The sequence below is a fragment of the Scylla paramamosain genome, chromosome 10, assembly GCF_035594125.1.
Source record: "Scylla paramamosain isolate STU-SP2022 chromosome 10, ASM3559412v1, whole genome shotgun sequence".
In the NCBI taxonomy this organism is placed as follows: domain Eukaryota; kingdom Metazoa; phylum Arthropoda; class Malacostraca; order Decapoda; family Portunidae; genus Scylla; species Scylla paramamosain.
Window position 1 is genome coordinate 4,953,457 of NC_087160.1, and position 21,544 is coordinate 4,975,000.

General features: G+C 43.4%; 1 protein-coding gene across 1 annotated transcript in view; it reads right to left on the minus strand.

The window, feature by feature from the left end:
- The window catches only part of LOC135104137 (uncharacterized), a 234,452-nt gene that overhangs the window by 84,513 nt on the left and 128,395 nt on the right, over positions 1–21,544 (minus strand). The window contains exons 32-37 of the mRNA XM_064011167.1: positions 20,313–20,456; positions 19,789–19,929; positions 18,392–18,589; positions 17,923–17,991; positions 15,702–15,782; positions 815–13,186 (exon numbers count right to left, since the gene is read on the minus strand). Of these exons, the coding sequence (XP_063867237.1) occupies positions 815–13,186; positions 15,702–15,782; positions 17,923–17,991; positions 18,392–18,589; positions 19,789–19,929; positions 20,313–20,456 (13,005 nt within the window). The remainder of the gene's footprint in view (positions 1–814; positions 13,187–15,701; positions 15,783–17,922; positions 17,992–18,391; positions 18,590–19,788; positions 19,930–20,312; positions 20,457–21,544) is intronic.

Genomic DNA, 21,544 nt, shown 5'->3' on the forward strand with positions numbered 1-21,544 from the left:
AAACACACACACACAAACCAGAGAAGAAAATATTTCAGATGAGAAAGGCATTGCATTCCCCATGGAAAACTTTCTCCCTTGTGGGAAATGAAGACACTCCAGTTTTCCAAGACACCTATCCATATACTTTCACCCACTCTTCCAATCTGGTCTTCCAGATCTCAGATATGTCTACTCATTTGAGGTACATCACTACAGTAACTGAACTGAGAAGGTAGATGGAATGACATTAGCTATGGTTCTAAGAAGCCAGAGTATTTCAAGACCAAGAAACAAGAAGGAAATCCGTAGTTCCATGAGAAGCAAAGACTGTCCATACTATAGTGTGTCATGTTGTGGCAATACTTTTAGTTCATTTCACGCACGAGTTGAGGTACAAAATGAGTGAAGGGTCTTTGTAGCTGCAGAAAGAGGGCAATAGGGGAGAGGAACTGACAAGGTGTCAGACCAGCAACATAGACATGGAAAGAGGCAGTTTGCAAGCCTCTGAAACAAAAGGGAAAAATTTCTACACAGAATTTTCCAAGAGAGTCATGAATCTCGTAATAATAGAATATAATACGAGATAAAGTAAAAAAGAAAAAAAAACGAATAAATGGAGAGACAGATAAAAACTAAGTTCACATTCATGGACGCTCACATTCAAAGCTCAATTGAAAAATAGAAAATACAATTCAACAGACTTTTTTCGAGTAAAAGAGTTAACATCCTCCAAACATATGGTTTACTGAATTTGAAGAAAAACACGCATAGCAGTTGCAAATTTCATGATGTTTAAACTTTACTGTGCGATAGGAGGATGCAATAAAGATACCTAGTTTGAAGCACTGGATGTGAGGGTCGCCATGGTAGCCGGGTAAACAGGTACATTGAGGTCGATGCGCGACGATGAGGCACTGACTGTTGACACCACATGCTACGTTGGTGCAGACTGGCAAACAAACACCTTCCCAGCACACCTTATCTTCACTACACTTCTTGTCCTTTCCACAAGGTATTGTTATAATGGGAGGGACAATAGTGGTGGTGGGCAGGATGAAAGGATGGGTGGGATAAGTGGAAGGAATGGATGGGTAGGATACCTCCATAGACATGGGACTTGTAAGTCTATCTGTAGACATGTCAGGAGATGTAGTTGGAACAGATAATGTAATATTACTGGAAGGGGGATCTGTTTTAAGATCAACAATGGGTATTTCAGTTGCGAAGTATCCTGGTGGATGAGTAGTCTTAATGTCAGATGATGTGATGTAACCAGGTGGATGTGTTGTCTCAACATGTGGTAATGTAGAGTGGACATGTGGATGGTTTGTTTTAGTGTATACTGGAGTGGTGAAACCTGATTGTGGAGTGTGTACCCCCTCTGTTGTGGTATCATATTGAGGTGTTTCTAAGGTGGAGTGGGATGTGAATGTGGTGTCTGAGGTTGTGGTTGATGGAATGGCAGATGAATGTGTTCCTTCAGTGTGTGCTGAAGAATAGCTAGGTGGATATGTTGATTCAGTATCTGACAATGTACTGTCTCTTGGTAGTTGTGTTGCTTTAGTAGGAAATGAAGTGGTGTACAGAGGACGATGTGTTTCCTTAGTGTCAGGCGCTATGGTGTACATTGGTGTATTTGTTGTCTCAATGTATGGTGATGTGCTGTAACCAGGTGTATGTGCCTCAGTATACCTGGAAGTGGTGAAGCCAGGTGGCAGTGTTACTTCGGTCTCCAGTGTTATGGTATTGCCAGGTGGATAAGTTGTCTCAAAGTGCAGTGGTGTACTGTAATCAGGTGATTGTGTTGTGTGCATCTCTTCTGTTCTGTTATCAGGTATATATGTTTCCAAAGAAGGCGGGGAAACAGGTTTTTCTGTTTTTGACACTGGTGTCAGTATTGCATCAGAGACTGGTGTTGTGGGATCAGCAAGTGGATGTGTTGCTCCAGTGTCATTAGGAGTTAATGGTGTTTCAGTGTGTGGTGTTATGGTATCACCAGATGGGTATGTTGTCTCAGTGTGCAGTGATGCACTGTAATCTGGTGGTTGTGTTGTGTGTACTTCTGTTCTGTTATCAAGAGTATGTATTTCCAAAGTGGAGGGGGATGAAGGCTTTTTTGGTCTTGAGAAAGGTGTCAGTGTTGTGTCAGTGGCTGGTGCTGTGGGATAACCAAGTGGACGTGTTGCTGCAGTGTATGATTTTGGAGTATCATCAGTTGTTAATGGTGTTTCATTGTGTGTTGATGTGGTGTAGCCAGATATATGTGGTGACTTAATGTCAGGTGATGTACTGTAGCTGGAAGTATGTGTTGACTGAGTGTCAGATGGTGTACTGTAGCCAGGTGTATGTGTTTCCAAAGAGGAGGTGGATGAGAGTTTTTCTATTTTTGACACCGGTGTCAGTGTTGTGTCAGAGGCTGATATTGTGGGATAAGTAGATGGCTGTGTTGCTGTAGTGTATGCTTTTGTGGTATCATCAGGTATTAATGGTGATTCAGTGTGTGTTGATGTGGTGTAGTCAGGTGTATGTGTTAACTGAATGTCAGGTGATGTGGTGTAGCCAGGTGTATGTGTTGACTGAGTGTCAGGTGATGTGGTGTAGCCAGATGTATGTGGTGACTGTGTATCAGGTGATGTGGTGTAGCCTGGTGTAGGTGGTGACTGAGTATCAGGTGATGTAGTGTAGCCAGGTGTATGTGGTGAGTGAGTGTCAGGTGATGTGGTGTAGCCAGGTGTATGTGGTGACTTTGTGACAGGTGATGTGGTGTAGCCAGGTGAATGTGTTGACTGAATTTCAGGAGATATTGTGTACTCAGGTGTATGTGTTGACTGAGTGTCAGATGATGTGATGTAGTCATGTGTATATGTTGAATGAGTGTCAGAAGATGTGGTGTAGTCAGGTGTATGTGGTGATTGAGTGTCAGGTGATATGGTGTAGCCAAGTGTATGTGGTGACTGAGTGTCAGGTGATGTGATGTAACTGGGTGTATGTGTTGACTGAGTGTCAGGTGATGTGGTGTAGCCAGGTGTATGTGGTGACTGAGTGTCAGGTGATGTGGTGTAGCCAGGTGTATGTGGTGACTGAGTGTCAGGTGATGTGATGTAACTGGGTGTATGTGTTGACTGAGTGTCAGGTGATGTGGTGTAGCCAGGTGTATGTGTTGACTGAGTGTCAGGTGATGTGATGTAACTGGGTGTATGTGTTGACTGAGTGTCAGGTGATGTGGGGTAGCCAGGTGTATGTGGTAACTGAGTGTCAGGTGATGTGGTGTAGCCAGGTGTATGTGGTGACTGACTGTCAGGTGATGTGGTGTAGCCAGGTGTATGTGGTGACTGAGTGTCAGGTGATGTGGTGTAGCCAGGTGTATGTGGTGACTGAGTGTCAGGTGATGTGGTGTAGCCAGGTGTATGTGGTGACTGTGTGTCAGGTGATGTAGTGTAGCCAGGTGTATGTGGTGACTGTGTGTCAGGTGATGTGATGTAACTGGGTGTATGTGTTGACTGAGTGTCAGGTGATGTGGTGTAGCCAGGTGTATGTGTTGACTGAGTGTCAGGTGATGTGGTGTAGCCAGGTGTATGTGATGACTGAGTGTCAGGTGATGTGATGTAACTGGGTGTATGTGTTGACTGAGTGTCAGGTGATATAGTGTAGCCAGGTGTATGTGGTGAATGTGTGTCAGGTGATGTGGGGTAGCCAGGTGTATGTGGTAACTGAGTGTCAGGTGATGTGGTGTAGCCAGGTGTATGTGGTGACTGACTGTCAGGTGATGTGGTGTAGCCAGGTGTATGTGGTGACTGAGTGTCAGGTGATGTGGTGTAGCCAGGTGTATGTGATGACTGAGTGTCAGGTGATGTGGTGTAGCCAGGTGTATGTGGTGACTGTGTGTCAGGTGATGTAGTGTAGCCAGGTGTATGTGGTGACTGTGTGTCAGGTGATTTGGGGTAGCCAGGTGTATGTTCTAGCTGAGTGTCAGGTGATGTGGTGTAGTCAGGTGTATGTATTGAGTGAGTGTCAGGTGATGTCCTGTAGCCAGGTGTGTGTGTTGATTTACTGTCAGGTGATGTGGTGTAGTCAGGTGTATGTGTTTTGAAAGAGGAGGGAAATGAAGGTTTTTCTGTTCTTGACACTGGTGTCAGTGTTGTGTCAGTGACTGGTGTTGTGGGATAACCAGGTGGAAACATTGCTTCAGTATATGCTTCTATGGTATCATTAGTTGTCAATGGTGTTGCAATGTGTGTTGATGTGGTGTAGATAGGTGTGTATGTTGACTGAGTGCCAGGTGATGAGGTGTAGCCAAGTGTATGTGTTGACTGAGTGTCAGGTAATGTAGTGTAGCCAGGTGTATGTGTTGACTGAGTGTCAGGTGATGTGGTGTAGGCAGGTGTATGTGTTGACTGAGTGTCAGGTGATGTGGTGTAGCCAGGTGTATGTGTTGACTGAGTGTCAGGTGATGTGGTGTAGCCAGGTGTATGTGTTGACTGAGTGTCAGGTGATGTGGTGTAACTAGGTGTATGTGTTGACTGAGTGTCAGGTGATATAGTGTAGCCAGGTGTATGTGGTGACTGAGTGTCAGGTGATATGGTGTAGCCAAGTGTATGTTGTGAATGTGTGTCAGGTGATGTGTAGCCAGGTGTATGTGTTGACTGAGTGTCAGGTGATATGGTGTAGCCAGGTGTATGTGGTGACTGAGTGTCAGATGATAAGGTGTAGCCAGATGTATGTTGTGAATGTGTGTCAGGTGATGTGTAGCCAGGTGTATGTGTTGACTGAGTGTCAGGTGATGTGGTGTAGTCAGGTGTATGTGGAGACTGAGTGTCAGGTGATGTGGGTGTTGTGTCAGTGGCTTGTGTTGTGGGATATCCAGGTGGAACTATTGCTCCAGTGTATGCTTTTGTAGTATCATCAGATGTCAAGGGTGTTTCAGTGTGTGTTGATGTGGTGTAGCCAGGTGTATGTGGTAACTGAGTGTCAGGTGATGTGGTGTAGGCAGGAGTATGTGTTGACTGAGTGTCAGGTGATGTGGTGTAGCCAGGTGTATGTGTTGACTGTGTGTCAGGTGATGTGGTGTAGCCAGGTGTATGTGGTGAGTGAATGTCAGGTGATGTGGTGTAGCCAGGTTTATGTGCTGACTGTGTGTCAGGTGATGTGGTGTAACCAGGTGTATGTGTTGACTGTGTGTCAGGTGATGTGGTGTAGCCAGGTGTATGTGTTGACTGTGTGTCAGGTGATGTGGTGTAGCCAGGTGTATGTGTTGACTGGGTGTCAGGTGATGTGGTGTAGCCAGGTGTATGTGGTGAGTGAATGACAGGTGATGTGGTGTGGCCAGGTTTATGTGATGACTGTGTGTCAGGTGATGTGGTGTAGTCAGGAGTATGCGTTGACTGAGTGTCAGGTGATGTGGTGTAGCCAGGTGTATGTGGTGAGTGAATGTCAGGTGATGTGGTGTAGCCAGGTTTATGTGATGACTGTGTGTCAGGTGATGTGGTGTAGCCAGGTGTATGTGTTGACTGTGTGTCAGGTGATGTGGTGTAGCCAGGTGTACGTGTTGACTGTGTGTCAGGTGATGTGGTGTAGCCAGGTTTATGTGATGACTGTGTGTCAGGTGATGTGGTGTAGCCAGGTGTATATGTTGACTGTGTGTTAGGTGATGTGGTGTAGCCAGGTGTATGTGTTGACTGAGTGTCAGGTGATGTGGTGTAGCCAGGTGTATGTTTTGACTGTGTGTCAGGTAATGTGGTGTAGCCAAGTGTATGTGGTGACTGAGTGTCAGGTGATGTGGTGTAGCCAGGTGTAAGTGGTGATTGAATGTCTGGTGATGTGGTGTAGCCAGGTGTATGTGGTGACTGAGTGTCAGATGATGTGGTGTAGCCAGGTTTATGTGCTGACTGTGTATCAGGTGATGTGGTGTAGCCAGTTGTATATGTTGACTGAGTGTCAGGTGATGTGGTGTAGCCAGGTGTATGTGGTGAGTGAATGTCAGGTGATTTGGTGTAGGCAGGTGTATGTGATGAGTGAATGTCAGGTGATGTGGTGTAGCCAGGTGTATGTGGTGAGTGAATGTCAAGTGGTGTGGTGTAGTCAGATGTATGTTGAGATTGAGCATCAGGTGATGTCGTGTAGCCAATTGTATGTTTTGACTGAGTGTCAAATGATGTGGTGTAGCCAGGTGTATGTGTTGAATGAGTGTCAGATGATGTGGTGTAGCCAGGTGTATGCGTTGACTGAGTGTCAGATGGTGTGGTGTAGATTGGTGTATGTGTTTCCAAAGAGGATGTGGACGAGGGTTTTTCTGTTCTTGACACTGGTGTCAGTGTTGTGTCAGTGGGTGGTGTTGTGGAATAACCAGGTGGATGTGTTGCTCCAGTGTATTCTTTTGTGGTATCATCAGGTGTCAATGGTGTTTCAGTGTGTGTTGATGTAGTGTAACTAGGTGAATCTGTTTCACTGGTAACTAGTGATGTGGTGTAGCCAGGTGTATGTGTTGACTGAATTTCACCTGATGATGAGTAGCTAGATGTATGCATTGACTGAGTGTCAGGTGATGTGGTGTAGCCAGGTGTATGTGGTGACTGTGTGTCAGGTAATGTAGTATAGGCAGGTCTATGTGGTGAATAAGTACCATGTGATGTGGTGTAGCCAGGTGTATGTGGTGACTGAGTGACAGGCAATGTGGTGTAGTTGGATGAATGTGTTGACTGAGTGTCAGGTGATGTGGTGTAGCCAGGTGTATATGGTGACTGAGTGTCAGGAGATGTGGTGTAGCCAGGTGTGTGTGTTTCCAAAGAGAATGAAGATGAGGGTTTTTCTGTTCTTGACACTGGTGTCAGTGTTGTTTGATAATCTGGTGGATGTGTTGCTGTAGTATATGACTTTGTGGTATCATCAGGTGTCAATGGTGTTTCAGTGTGTGTTGATGTGGTGTAGCCACGTGTATGTGTTGACTGAGTGTCAAGTGATGTGGTGTATCCAGGTGTAGATGTTGACTGAGTGTCAGGTGATGCGGTGTAGCCACGTGAATGTGTTGACTGAGTCTCAGGTGATGTGGTGTAGCCAGTTGTATGTGGTGACTGAGTGTCAGGAGATGTGGTGTAGCCAGGTTTATCTGTTGACGGAGTGTCAGGTGGTGTACTGTAGCCAGATGTGTATGTTTCCAAAGAGGATGTGGATAAGGGTTTCTCTGTTTCTGACACTGGTGTCAGTGTTGTGTCAGTGGCTGGTGTTTTGGGATAAACAGGTGGAAGTGTTGCTCCATCGTATGCCTTTGTGATATCATCAGTTGTCAATGGTGTTGCACTGTGTGTTGATATGGTGTAGCCAAGGGTATGTGTTGACTGAGTGTCAGATGTGGTGTAGCCAGGTGTATATGGCAACTGAGTGTCAGGTGATGTGGTGTAGCCAGGTGTATATGGCAACTGAGTATCAGATGATGTGGTATAGCTAGGTGTATGTGTTGATTGAGTATCAGGTGATGTGGTGTAGCCAGGTGTATGTGATGACTGAGTGTCAGGTGATATAATGTAGCCAGATGTATGTGGTGACTTAGTGTCAGGTGATGTGGTGTAGCCAGATGTATGTGGTGAGTGAGTGTCAGGTGATGTGGTGTAGCCAGGTGTATGTGGTGATTGAATGTCAGGTGGTGTGGTGTAGCCAGGTGTATGTGGTGACTGAGTGTCAGGTGATGTGGTGTAGCCAGATGTATGTGGTGAATGAGTGTCAGATGTGGTGTAGCCAGGTGTATGTGTTGACTGAGTGTCAGGTGATGTGGTGTAACCAGGTGTATGTGGTGACTGAGTGTCAGGTGATGTGGTGAAGCCAGATGTATGTGTTAACTGAGTGTCAGGAGATGTGGTGTAGCCAGGTGTATGTGGTGACTGAGTGTCAGGTGATGTGGTGAAGTCAGGTGTATGTGGTGACTGAGTGTCAGGTGATGTGGTGAAGCCAGGTGTATGTGGTGACTGTGTGTCAGGTGATGTGGTGTAGCCAGATGTATGTGGTGACTGAGTGTCAGGAGATGTGGTGTAGCCAAATGTATGTGGTGACTGAGTGTCAGGTGATGTGGTGAAGCCAGGTGTATGTGTTGACTGAGTGTCAGGTGATGTGGTGTAGCCAAATGTATGTGGTGACTGAGTGTCAGGTGATGTGGTGAAGCCAGGTGTATGTGGTGACTGAGTGTCAGGTGGTGTGGTGTAGCCAGATGTATGTGGTGAATGAGCGTCAGGAGATGTGGTGTAGCCAGGTGTATGTGGTGACTGAGTGTCAGGTGATGTGGTGTAGCCAGGTGTATGTGGTGACTGAGTGTCAGGTGATGTGGTGAAGCCAGATGTATGTGTTAACTGAGTGTCAGGAGATGTGGTGTAGCCAGGTGTATGTGGTGACTGAGTGTCAGGTGATGTGGTGAAGCCAGGTGTATGTGGTGACTGAGTGTCAGGTGATGTGGTGAAGCCAGGTGTATGTGGTGACTGTGTGTCAGGTGATGTGGTGTAGCCAGATGTATGTGGTGACTGAGTGTCAGGAGATGTGGTGTAGCCAAGTGTATGTGGTGACTGAGTGTCAGGTGATGTGGTGAAGCCAGGTGTATGTGTTGACTGAGTGTCAGGTGATGTGGTGTAGCCAAATGTATGTGGTGACTGAGTGTCAGATGATGTGGTGAAGCCAGGTGTATGTGGTGACTGAGTGTCAGGTGGTGTGGTGTAGCCAGATGTATGTGGTGAATGAGTGTCAGGAGATGTGGTGTAGCCAGGTGTATGTGGTGACCGAGTGTCAGGTGATGTGGTGTAACCAGGTGTATGTGGTGACTGAGTGTCAGGTGATGTGGTGAAGCCAGATGTATGTGTTGACTGAGTGTCAGGAGATGTGGTGTAGCCAGGTGTATGTGGTGACTGAGTGTCAGGTGATGTGGTGTAGCCAGGTGTATGTGGTGACTGAGTGTCAGGTGATGTGGTGAAGCCAGGTGTATGTGGTGACTGAGTGTCAGGTGATGTGGTGAAGCCAGGTGTATGTGGTGACTGTGTGTCAGGTGATGTGGTGTAGCCAGATGTATGTGGTGACTGAGTGTCAGGAGATGTGGTGTAGCCAAGTGTATGTGGTGACTGAGTGTCAGGTGATGTGGTGAAGCCTGGTGTATGTGTTGACTGAGTATCAGGTGATGTGGTGTAGCCAGATGTATGTGGTGACTGAGTGTCAGGTGATGTGGTGAAGCCAGATGTATGTGTTGACTGAGTGTCATGTGATGTGGTGAAGCCAGGTATATGTGTTGACTGAGTGTCAGGTAATATGATGTAGCCAGAAGTATGTGGTGACTGTGTGTCAGGTGATGTGGGATAGCCAGGTGTATGTGGTGACTGTGTGTCAGGTAATGTGGGGTTGCTAGGTGTATGTGGTAGCTGAGTTTCAGGTGATGTGGTGTAGCCAGGTGTATGTGGTGACTGTGTGTCAGGTGATAAGATGTAGCCCGGTGTATGCGTTGACTGAGTATCAGGTGAGGTGGTGTAGCCAGCCGTATGTGTTGACTGAGTGTCAGGTGATGTGGTATAGCCAGATGAATGTGTTGACTGAGTGTCAATTGATGTGATGTAGCCGGGTATATGTGTTGATTGAGTGTCAGATGATGTGGTGTAGCCAGTTGTATGTGGTGACTGAGTGTCAGGTGATGAGGTGTAGCCAGTTGTATGTGGTAATTGAGTATCAGGAGATGTGGTGTAGCTAGGTTTATCTGTTGAATGAGTGTCAGGTGGTGTGGTGTTGCCAGGTGTATGTAGTGAATGAGTGTCAAGTAATGTGGTGTAGCCATTTGTATGTGGTGACTGAGTATCAAGTGATGTGGTGTAGCCAGGTGTATCTGTTGACTGTATGTCAGGTGGTGTACTGTAGCCAGATGTCTGTGTTTCAAAAGCGAATGTGGATAAGGGTTTTTCTGTTTCTGACACTGGTGTCAGTGTTGTATCATTGGCTGTTGTTATGGGATAAACAGGTGGAAGTGTTGCTCCGATGTATGCTTTTGTTATATCATCAGTTGTCAATGGTATTGAACTGTGTGTTGATTTGGTGTAGCCAGGGGTATGTATTGAGTGAGTGTCAGGAGATGTGGTGTAGCTTGGTGTATATGGCAACTGAGTGTCAGGTGATGTGGTGTAGCCAGGTGTATGTGTTGACTGAGTGTCAGGAGATGTGGTATACTTAGGTGTATGTGTTGATTGAGTATCAGGTAATGTGGTGTAACCAGGTGTATGTGGTGACTGAGCATCAAGTGATATGGTGTAGCCAGGTGTATGTGTTGACTGAATGTCAGATGTGGTGTACCCAGGTGTGTTTGTTGACTGAGTGTCAGGTGATGTGGTGAAGCCAGGTGTATGTGGTGAGTGAGTGTCAGGTGATGTGGTGTATCCAGGTGTATGTGTTGACTGAGTGCCAGGTGATGTGGTATAACCAGGTATATGTGATGACTGAGTATCAAATGATATGGTATACCCAGGTGTATGTGATGAGTGAGTGTCAGGTGATAAGGTGTAGCTAGGTGTATGTGGTGACTGAGTGTCAGGTGATGTGGTGTAGCCATGTATATGTGTTGATTGAGTGTCAGGTAATGTAGTGTAGCCAGGTGTATGTGTTGACTGAGTGTCAGGTGATGTGGTGTAGGCAGGTGTATGTGTTGACTGAGTGTCAGGTGATGTGGTGTAGCCAGGTGTATGTGTTGACTGAGTGTCAGGTGATGTGGTGTAGCCAGGTGTATGTGTTGACTGAGTGTCAGGTGCTGTGGTGTAGTCAGGTGTATGTGTTTTGAAAGAGGAGAGGAATGAAGGTTTTTCTGTTCTTGGCACTGGTGTCAGTGTTGTGTCAGTGGCTAGTGTTGCTTTAGTGTATGCTTTTGTGGTATCATTAGTTGTCAATGGTGTTGCAGTGTGTGTTGATGTGGTATAGATAGGTGTGTGTGTTGACTGAGTGCCAGGTGATGTGGTGTAGCCAGGTGTATGTGTTGACTGAGTGTCAGGTGATGTGGTATAGCTAGGTGTATGTGTTGACTGAGTGTCAGGTGATGTGGTGTAGCCAGGTGTATGTGTTGACTGAGTATCAGGTGATGTGGTGTAGCCAGGTGTATGTGGTGAGTGAGTGTCAAGTGATGTGGTGTAGCCAGTTGTATGTGGTGACTGAGTGTCAGGAGATGTTGTGTAGCCAAGTGTATGTGGTGAATGAGTATCAAGTGATGTGGTGTAGCCAGGTGTATCTGTTGACTGTGTGTCAGATGGTGTACTGTAGCCAGATGTGTGTGTCTCCAAAGATGATGTGAACGAGGGTTTTTCTGTTTCTGACACTGGTGTCAGTGTTGTGTCAGTGGCTGGTGTTTTGGGATAAACAGGTGGAAGTGTTGCTCCATCGTATGCCTTTGTGATATCATCAGTTGTCAATGGTGTTGCACTGTGTGTTGATATGGTGTAGCCAAGGGTATGTGTTGACTGAGTGTCAGATGTGGTGTAGCGAGGTGTATATGGCAACTGAGTGTTAGGTGATGTGGTGTAGCCAGGTGTATGTGGCAAGTGAGTGTCAGGTGATGTGGTGTAGCCAGGTGTATATGGCAACTGAGTGTCAGGTGATGTGGTATTGCTAGGTGTATGTGTTGATTGAGTGTCAGGTGATGTGGTATAGCTAGGTGTATGTGTTGATTGAGTATCTGGTGATGTGGTGTAGCCAGGTGTATGTGGTGACTGAGTGTCAGGTGATGTGGTGTAGCCAGATGTATGTGGTGACTGTGTGTGAGGTGATGTGGTATAGCCAGGTGTATGTAGCGACTGAGTGTCAGGTGATGTGGTGTAGCCAGGTGTATGTGCTGGCTGAGTGTCAGGCAATGTGGTGTAGCTAGGTGTATATGTTTCCAAAGAGGAGGGGGATGAGGGTTCTTCTGTTCTTGACAATGGTGTCAGTGTTGTGTCAGAGGCTGGAGTTGTGGGATAAGTAGGTGGATGCATTGCTCCAATGTCATGAGAAGTCAATGGTGTGTTAGTGTGTGTTGATGTGGCATAGCTTAGTGTATGTTTTGACTGAGTGTCAGGTGATGTGGTGAAGCCAGGTGTATGTGTTGACTGAGTGTCAGGTGATGTGGTGAAGCCAGGTGTATGTGGTGACTGAGTGTCAGGTGATGTGGTGTAGCCAGGTGTATGTGGTGACTGAGTGTCAAGTAACATGGTGTAGCCAGGTGTATGTGGTGTCTGAGTGTCAGGTGAAGTGGTGTTTCTAGGTTTATGTGTTGACAAAGTGTCAGATGATGTGGTGTAGCTAGGTGTATGTGATGATTGAGTCTCAAGTAATGTGGTGTAGCCAGTTGTATGTGTTGACTGAGTATCAGGTAATGTGGTGTTGCCAGGTCTATGTGTTTCAAAAGTGGAGAAGGATGAGGGTTCTTCTGTTCTTGACACTGGTGTCAGTGTTGTCTCAGAGGTTGGTGTTGTGGAATAAGCAGGTGGATTTGTTATACCAGTGTATGCTTCCGTGGTATCATCAGGTGCATGTGTTGATGTCGTAGTGTCTTGCAATGTAGTGAAGCCTAATAGATATGTTTTGTTGGAGTGTGGTGATGTGGTGTAATGCTGTGGATATGTTTTTTTAGTGTATGCGGTTGCATATTCAGGTGTTTTTTCAGCCTCAAAATGAGTTGTAATTATGTAGGCTGTTGGATATGCTTTGTCTGTATTTGTATATTCCGTGGCATAAGTTGTAACTTCTGGTCTGACTGTGTGCTGGCTGGGAAATTTCGTATCTGGAAAAAATGTTGAGGTAAGAATATTGTCTGTGAAATCTACAGATGTGTCTGTTTCTTTAGTGATAATTTTGGTGGGTGAGGTTGTTTGTGGGTCATCTGTCTGCCTGGAGGTGCGGTGTGTTGGGGATGGAGTGGTAGTGGTCAAGAATGTATCTATGTCTCCCTCCGTACTTGAGATTGTGTATGATTTAACTGTGACTTCAGTCATTGAGATGGAGGTAGTGTCTGTGGGGTAATAGGTCTCTCTTGATTCAGAGGTTATAGGATAGGAGGGTGGAGAGGTAATCTGCTCATCAGCAGAATTTGGGGTAAGGGTTGTAGGAGGGTAGCTGGCATGGGATGTTGTGGGAATATGTTCCTCATCCTCTGAGGTTAGTATGGTGGTGGGGGCAGTTACTGTTGTTGTTGTGGTGATTGTTTTAGAAGTGGTGGAGGTGGTGTTGGTAGCTACTGCTGTAAAAGAAATGTTTAAACCCTCAGTGAAACTTCCCATTCAATAAGCAGAGATCCTCCTCTGTCAGTAGTCAGGGAGGGGAAGGGGAGTTAGGGTCCTAACATAAACTGGTCTTGAATGTTGGCTTATACTTATGAACAAGCCTGGTAATGACAAGTTAATTACTTTGGTCACAAGATGTAAACATGATAAAAACCTTGGTGCAATTGTGTAACTCCTTCAAAGGATTTAATTTTTTTATGCATGAATTTGCTTTTGAAATCTACAATACATCGTGAATTGGGTGGAGTTTTATAATGGGGGTACAGAAAAAATCCATCAAAAGGGAGGGAGGGGTAGGGGGCTGCAAGGAGGAGGAAGAAGAGGGAGAAAAGAGCTAATTGTCAGGGAATGGGAGGACTTGGATACATTTTATGACAAGGTATGGATTGGCCACATGTCCATCAGGAGGGAGGGACATGTGGGGAATTACATGAAGTGGGAGGTGGAGGGTTCACAGAGGTGACTGTCAGTCTGTCACTAACTATACTTTGTCTGTCCCTTTAATGCTGGTGTTAAACTATGTTAAATATATCTTGCAGCCCATTCCCTTTAACTATCTTAAATTAGATGTCATGAACTGAGCTGTTTTATGTGACTGATGTTAAATATGATGATTTATTGTTGATAATACTGCAATTTTTGGTAATGATTATTACTGCAAAATGTATGAGATTATAGTGAATATACTGGTTAGTGAAGGTTGTATGTACGGGAAAGTGGCATTAGTTGTGTTAAAGTGGAGTGGATTTATAACACAAGGCAAATACTACTGTTGAGTGTTAGGTGAGCATACGGAGCACATGAAGACCATGTTAGCAGCTACACGGCACTGTGCCCGAGCTGCAGGGCCGGCAATGGGGAAGGTAGAGCAGTGGCGGTCACGCAACATATGTGACAAAATTAGTACACAATTTACATGATGTGACAGTCAACCTAATTGCGAGGGCAGATGTGCTACTCTCATGCTGCCAAAACTGTACACAAGCTGCTTGTGTCACAGCCACACACATGTACACACAGACATGCAAACACGGACATTTATCGCTGCACTCCTTGCCAAATGTCGAGGAGTGACAAAAGCATTTACATCGATAATACTCGCGCTGACATCAATGGTAACATGGCACAAACAATTTACATACAAATACATCATGCTTAAAGGAAAAGAGAAGAGAAAATTTGCCTTGAGGGAACTATACAAAACCACAAGGCATACAGAAGAATAGCTCATACAAGCCACACAAACACACACAATGTAATTGAATGTTTATGGTGGTGCAGCAAATTATTTAAATATTTCACAGGCATACACAGCCATGCCTTGGCTTATTTTATTACAAAAACAGCTTGCAGGCTGACTTCTTAACAATGGAAGCAACAGGTAGAAGTATATTTATAAATACAGCTGATAGCAAAGTAAAAGACTGCATAGAGAAAAGGGACTAAGGAACATAATAGTGAGGTAGTTCAAGTACAATGAAAAGTTGAAAAAGGAAATTTCATGTAGATAAAGGTGATGGTGATACAGAGATAAACTGAAAGGAGAACAGCAAATGGATTTAAGAACTCAAAGATGGGAAGAGGTGAGAGAAGATTGGCATTTGGAGCAATAAACAAGAAGACCACAAGAGGCTTAGGTGGCTACAGCCACTCATTAAGCTACAGATGACAGCATGCAATTATCTCCTAAACACAGAACATGTCACCTCCCTTCCCAGTGGTAGATGAAAGAAATAAGGTTACAAAAATGTGACTGCGATATCACTCATATTGTCATTAAAGTGATTTTCCATTACTCTTTGTTTGACTACTAGTGGGATGGAAGTGAGATGTCCGCAGGGTCTCAAAGGAGGGGGAAGTGCATGGCATCACAGCCATATATATATATATATATATATATGCTACAGACTCACAAGCGCAGGCTGTATGGTGTTAATGCGGCAGCACAAGCTTCTCTGTAGCTTCGTGTTCTTTCCATTGGGCAAGATGGCGGTCCTCATCCTAAGGAACATTCTTGTCGACCAGGGCATCACCTTAACCTACTTTATTAATATTTACATAAAGAGAAGCATCTTCTTTGCCAAGATGCCAGGTGGCAGCCAGGCGGAAGCCCCATTTTGAGGCAAAGTCTATGGTTAAATTTATTAGTTGTAATAACCAGCAGGCCGAGCACATGCTAAACAGGCAGATGGAAAGGAGGGAACCAATGCTACAGGCAAATTCCTGACCTCTACAACCAAAAAAACAAGAACCATCAGAACCTGAATGGCTGAGAGTGAAGAATGTCAACCAACTTCTTAGGCTTCCTCAGAAGTGGTATGACCCTCACAGCCTGGCCACCATAGAACTAGGTGGTAACTTGCTTGAAGTAGCAGAGATCAAGACATTAAGTTGCCAAATAAGTAACTAAAGAAACCCTTGACAGGAATTACAGAGCAGTAGACCTCTGTTTTGATGAGGGTAGTTTCTTACCTGGGCGACAAACGAGCAGCTCTGGGTCACACAGCTCACCCTTGCGGCATGGAGGGCTGCACGTGATGCCTTCCGTGGATACTGTGGATCACACATGCCAAGGAAAATGAGAATGGATCCACACATGTATAGATGCATACTGTAGCATTTGACAGGGAAAAAAATAGTGTACAAAGACAAAAGTAATGTCACAGTTTTATTTGAATATGGAATGTAACTTGTGAAATGTTATGAAAACTTGAACTCAGTTACATACTAGTGGTTAGCAAGCCTGAATCCATGCTACTGCTCAAATAAGGTCTCAAAGCTTTACATCAGCTGCTGATGAGATAATGGCTAAACAAAACTAAGGGGACTCCAAAAGATCAAAAGAGGTTTCATATCCATTGCGGATTGCATAGTATACTTGGCCCACAATGACTTAACAAACTCATTGCTGTGCATCGTATGGGAAAAGTCTTGCAATTCAGCAAATATGTTGAATATCATGTGTGCTTCAGGCACTGCTTCAAAGAGATAAGTGGTTCAGAAAGAAATTGAATGTAGCTGAGAACACCGTAATCATGAGCGTGTGTGTGTGGCAATCTTTGCTAGAGATGAACCATCAGACTGGCAATTTACACATACCATTAAGTACAGGGAGGTCCTGTTATATGAGCATCTGTTATATGAGAAACCAATGATACAAGATGTGTAAAATCTCTTTACACAAGCACAAAAATCTGATGATATAAGCTTCAGTCTGAGGCAAGTAAAATTACAAAGTTCAAAATGCACGCCTCCCTGCATCCTCCTGCTAACATGTTGGAATTGTATGGTGATGTACGATGATTCAGATATGTAGGAACAAGTTTGTGAGTGCTGGAAGAGAACTGTGCATCCCTCCTCTATCCCTACCATACATTCTCCCAAGTCCCATCAGTCCTGAACTTGGTGCCTCTCCCACTTTTATGGCCTTACTGATTGTTATTATATTTGCACTCTATCATCATTTTGCTTGCAAACATATTTACAATACATTACAAGTACAGTGTACAGTGGTTTATGTGAATGATTGGTGCCTGGATGTGCTAAATAGTTACTGCCAGTGTGTTCTTTCATTCACTGTCTTTGGTATGGTGTGTGTGTGACTGACCACATGGTGTATAAATTGTGCCTTATTTTGCCTCTCAAGTGCTAACTATGCCTCCCAAGTGGCCAATGAGTTTCAGTGAAAATTCTAACAGTAAGGCTAAGCAAGCTAGAGTAGCAATAACACTTGCAAAGAGGGTAGAAATAGTTAAGAGGCATAAGAATTGTGAGTTACCCTCCTTGACGCATTAGCTATGGGATGGTGAGTGTTAAGCACATTTTATATGTTTGATTAATATGAAATGCTCTTTGTATGTTGTTTTTCTCTTTCAAGTTGTTTTATTGACAATTCTCTAATACAGACATTTGTTGAGTTTGGTATTGTACATTTTAGCTTGAAAACTTACCTTTGACAAGGGTCACAGAATCTAACCCCCTTTTTTGCCAATAGTTATGTGTTTTTTTTATACAAGAATTTGCAATATGTACAAGCAATTCAAGTGGAAACTAACTTCTCATATCATTGGGACACCTGTATTTTGGATTTTTGCCATCTTTGGTATTTTGATATTCTAATTCTCATGGCAATTCTGTTCAGTGAAGTCTTCAAGTATTTAGGGTATGATTAAAAGAGATTCTGCTGCATATGGTACATATTCTAATCAATGTCACATCAATGATTTACGTACAATGAGTGAGGGAGAGGGATAGGCCACACCACCAAAGATGTTATGGAGGCAAAATAAAAGTTATTGAGTGAATGAGTGACACAAATACCAATAACTAGCAACAAAGGCAGCAGCTATGTAAGAAAAATGTTTGGGGAATACATCTATGGCTCAACAATCTTGCTCAGAATAATCAGCAACTGCATTTGAAAAGAAAGCTTAAATAAATGCCACTGAAAAATATTTACCATCACTACTGGCTTATAAAAATTCAGAACTGAAAATAATTAAAAAGTAAAAAGTTCTAGATGCAGAAAAGCTGCTGAAAGTGATGAAGCCATTGATAAAAAATGCAATAACCATCCATATTCCTGCTATATTTTGCAGAGGTTAGTGTTTATTTCTCATGACACTAATACATACAAAACTTCAAAGAATTGTGTCCACAAGTAGATGTACACAAGCACAACAATGATACTTACATGGCTTGCAGGTGCATCCATCACAAACTAGACCAGATGGGCAGTCATCACTATCACTGCAGACACAAGCTGTGAGAGGACATCAAACATAATTAAATGCTGTGGTATTGTATGTAATGGTGGTAAATACCAAACATAAAATCTTTAAAATGGTTTGTTATGAGCATCCACCAGCACAAATTCTTTATTCCAACATTCAGATCAGTGAATTGAGTGTTGAAGCCTTAGCTAAAGCTGTATAAGCCTTATTTACTAACCCTGTATAGCATCCTCTGCACCACACTCATGGCTCATTTGTATGGGCAAACCAACCACTATGATATTAATGGAAAATGTAAGACATGCAAATGAGTCAAGCAGAAATAAGACTGTCTTAAAACATAGGATCTCCTGGTAGCACAGGCAGTAAATTGAAAGTCATAATGAGTCGCGTCATACTGTCCAACGTGGTCAAGTGATTGATATTTACCTGATGGTGTGATGGAAGAACACCTGATGGTGGGATTGCCAGAGTAGCTTGGGGGACACGAGCACTGAGGGACATGGTTGATGGCCCTACAGTCTGCATTGAGCCCACAAGCGTCCGTCATGATGCAAGGATTTTTGCAGTGACCAGAGAAGCAGGCTTCATCTTGCTGGCAGTCACTGTTGCTGCTACACTCAGTGTCTGTGTGTGTGTCAGAAAGCCTAAGCCCATTGCATGGCACACCTTGGTCTGAATGTGAGCTTTTGACCAGTCTTAAGTACAAGGCTGATGCTATGGGACTTCTGACAGTGGTGAAGTAGTGTATAGGTTTGTATGTAGAAAGAATTCATGTAGTTTGCATGTCTGAGCTCATGAGGATAAACACACCTAAGGTGAGGTTGTGTATAGTTTGTACAAGTGAGTGTTGTATACTGCATGGTGAATTTTTGTATAGTTTTATATCACTGAGGGTTGTCGTGTGTTTGTTCAAGGTAGGTGTGACTGGAATGTCTCTGAGGAACCTCAGTCTGGAGCAGATTACATGTGAGGAAAATGCTGTCATGTTGAGATATCTAACCTCTGTCTATATTTGTCTGAGTGAATTGTCTCAAATGTCAAAATACCAGTATTGTTATTATTGTTGTTATTATTATTATGATCATTATTGATAGTTATCATTACTATTATTATCACTATTATTATGATTATGATTATTATTATTATTATTATTATTATTATTAATATTATTATTATTATTATTATTATTATTACTATTATTATCATCATTATTATTCTAAAATCATTAATACAATTATGGCAGCCATGATACGCAGCAGCACAGGAGGCAATGATGAACTCTTAACAGTTGTAAGTTGCCACACATGATGTACTAGGGCATTAGCACACAAAGCTGAGAGAGAGCTGATAGAATAGTTTACTGCATAAAGAAAGCAAGGAAGAGAGGCAAAAGGGAATTTTAAGGAGGATAACTGAAGAGAAGAGGTAATGCAGACAACAAATGGGCAAAACATAATGTGCATGATTAATAAATGCAAGCTTCAAGAATATACTCAGAAAAGGAAGCAACATAATAATAAGACATCTTGGTGCTTTTATTTCTTTGTACTATGAAACTCACCTTTACTTATTAAAATTATCATTTCATTAAAAGATGGGCATTAGTTGTTTGATTAACATAGGGAATGGAGGGGCATCTATGGAGAGTCAGGCAGAATAAAAATAGAAGAAAGACGAGAGAGAGAGAGAGAGAGAGAGAGAGAGAGAGAGAGAGAGAGAGAGAGAGAGAGAGAGAGAGAGAGAGAGAGAGAGAGAGAGAGAGAGAGAGAGAGAGAGAGAGAGAGAGAGAGAGTATGGTGACATATGGATAAAGAGAAACAAACCTGAGATGCAGAAAGGAATGTGATCACGCATTTCACATCGTTCAGATGGTTTGCATGGGTTCCTCACTTTGCATGGAGAGAGGCATTCCTTGTTGTAGCAGGCATAGTCACTGGGACAGTCAGTGTTTATACGACACCCAACTGTAGTGGCAGTGCAAAAGAAATGATGAACAGAAGGTGGGGACAAAGGGAAAAGGGAAGGAAAAATCATGTTACTAAAATATAGGCTGAGTGAATATCTCCTAACAGTGTAATACAATGAACTACAAGACACAAAGGCATGGTGCCCTCTGGATGACTCCTCAAATGAATTAATAAAATGAAAAGGATTGGTGGTGAAAAATACGAATCCAATATTATATACAGAAAACACACAGAAAACAACAAACTTGACATGAGTGATCGGAAAGGATAAAAATAATAAGAAAAGTAATTTCAAAGACAATTATAATATGAACCATGAATGGGTCACTCAGGTGTTACAAAAACCTAGGTACTAGAAGGGTACTAAGTAAGGCACTTACCAGTGATGCAGGTAGCCCTCTGATTCTCCACCTTGCAATCCTGCTTGGCACTACATGGATTGCGTACCATGCAAGGGTTTTTACACTTTTCATTGATACAGGCCTGGCTGGCAGGGCACTCAGAGTTGTTTTGGCATCCCACTGCTGCTCCATCACAATGCAAGAGGGATGACAGACGAAGGGCCACACAGAAACATTGGGGGGAAAAAAAAAGAAAAAAAAATGTTTTATAAAGATTCTGCGAGGAGAAAAATGTATCAAGGCAGAGGCATAGTGGCTAGGAATGTCTCTGTATAGAGAGAGAGAAAGAGAGAGGAAAAAATCTAATGGTGAAGCAACAAAATGTAAAGATTATGGATTTCATTTTTGGGTCCTTGTGCCACATGGCTGTTCTGATGCAAGCACAAACATTGTGCATGACAAAATTTAATCAAAGTGTATCAGTCTGTATAAGGGAAGTTGATTGTATGCTGAAATATAGTCTGTTTTGATGGCACAATGAGAAGGCCTTATACAATAGCAGAAAATTGTGTATACTTAAATTTACTGCAAATTTATGATGATATTGCAAATGTCATTAATTTATTGCACATGTAATGAAGGGAGAGGTGACAATACATATATATATGTACTGTACATGTGTGTGTGTGTGTGTGTGTGTGTGTGTGTGTGTGTGTGTGTGTGTGTGTGTGTGTGTGTGTGTTCTCTGTGGTGGCAAGGGTGGCTGGGTGTGTGAGTGTATGTGTGTGTGTGTGAACTGGAGCGTGTAAATATGGATATTACCACAGCTAGGTGTTGTGTAACTCATGTTTTACTGAAAATAAAAGACAAAATGACAGGACAAATAACCACACACTCCCAAACATGAAGCAGTACAAATATTAGGCTCCCACAAAGAACACAGGACAATGCACAAAGCATGCATGCTGGAAGCACACAACACTAACAAGAAAGCTAGATTTAGGTTAGAACACAATGCATACAAGGCACAAGGCAGCTCATCACATCACCTGTAAGGGCCTAGAATTAAACCCTTTTATGATGGTGGAAGGTGAGGTTCCTCTTACCTGCATCCTTCCATAAGTAAATATTCTAACATTATACTCATTAACTAGGCATATATGTGTATTTATATGTATATTTATGAAATAAAATTTATTCCCCCCTGAGAATAAATGAAACTAGATTGATTTTCAAGATATTTGGGAACTAGTATTCTCTCCTCCAAACTG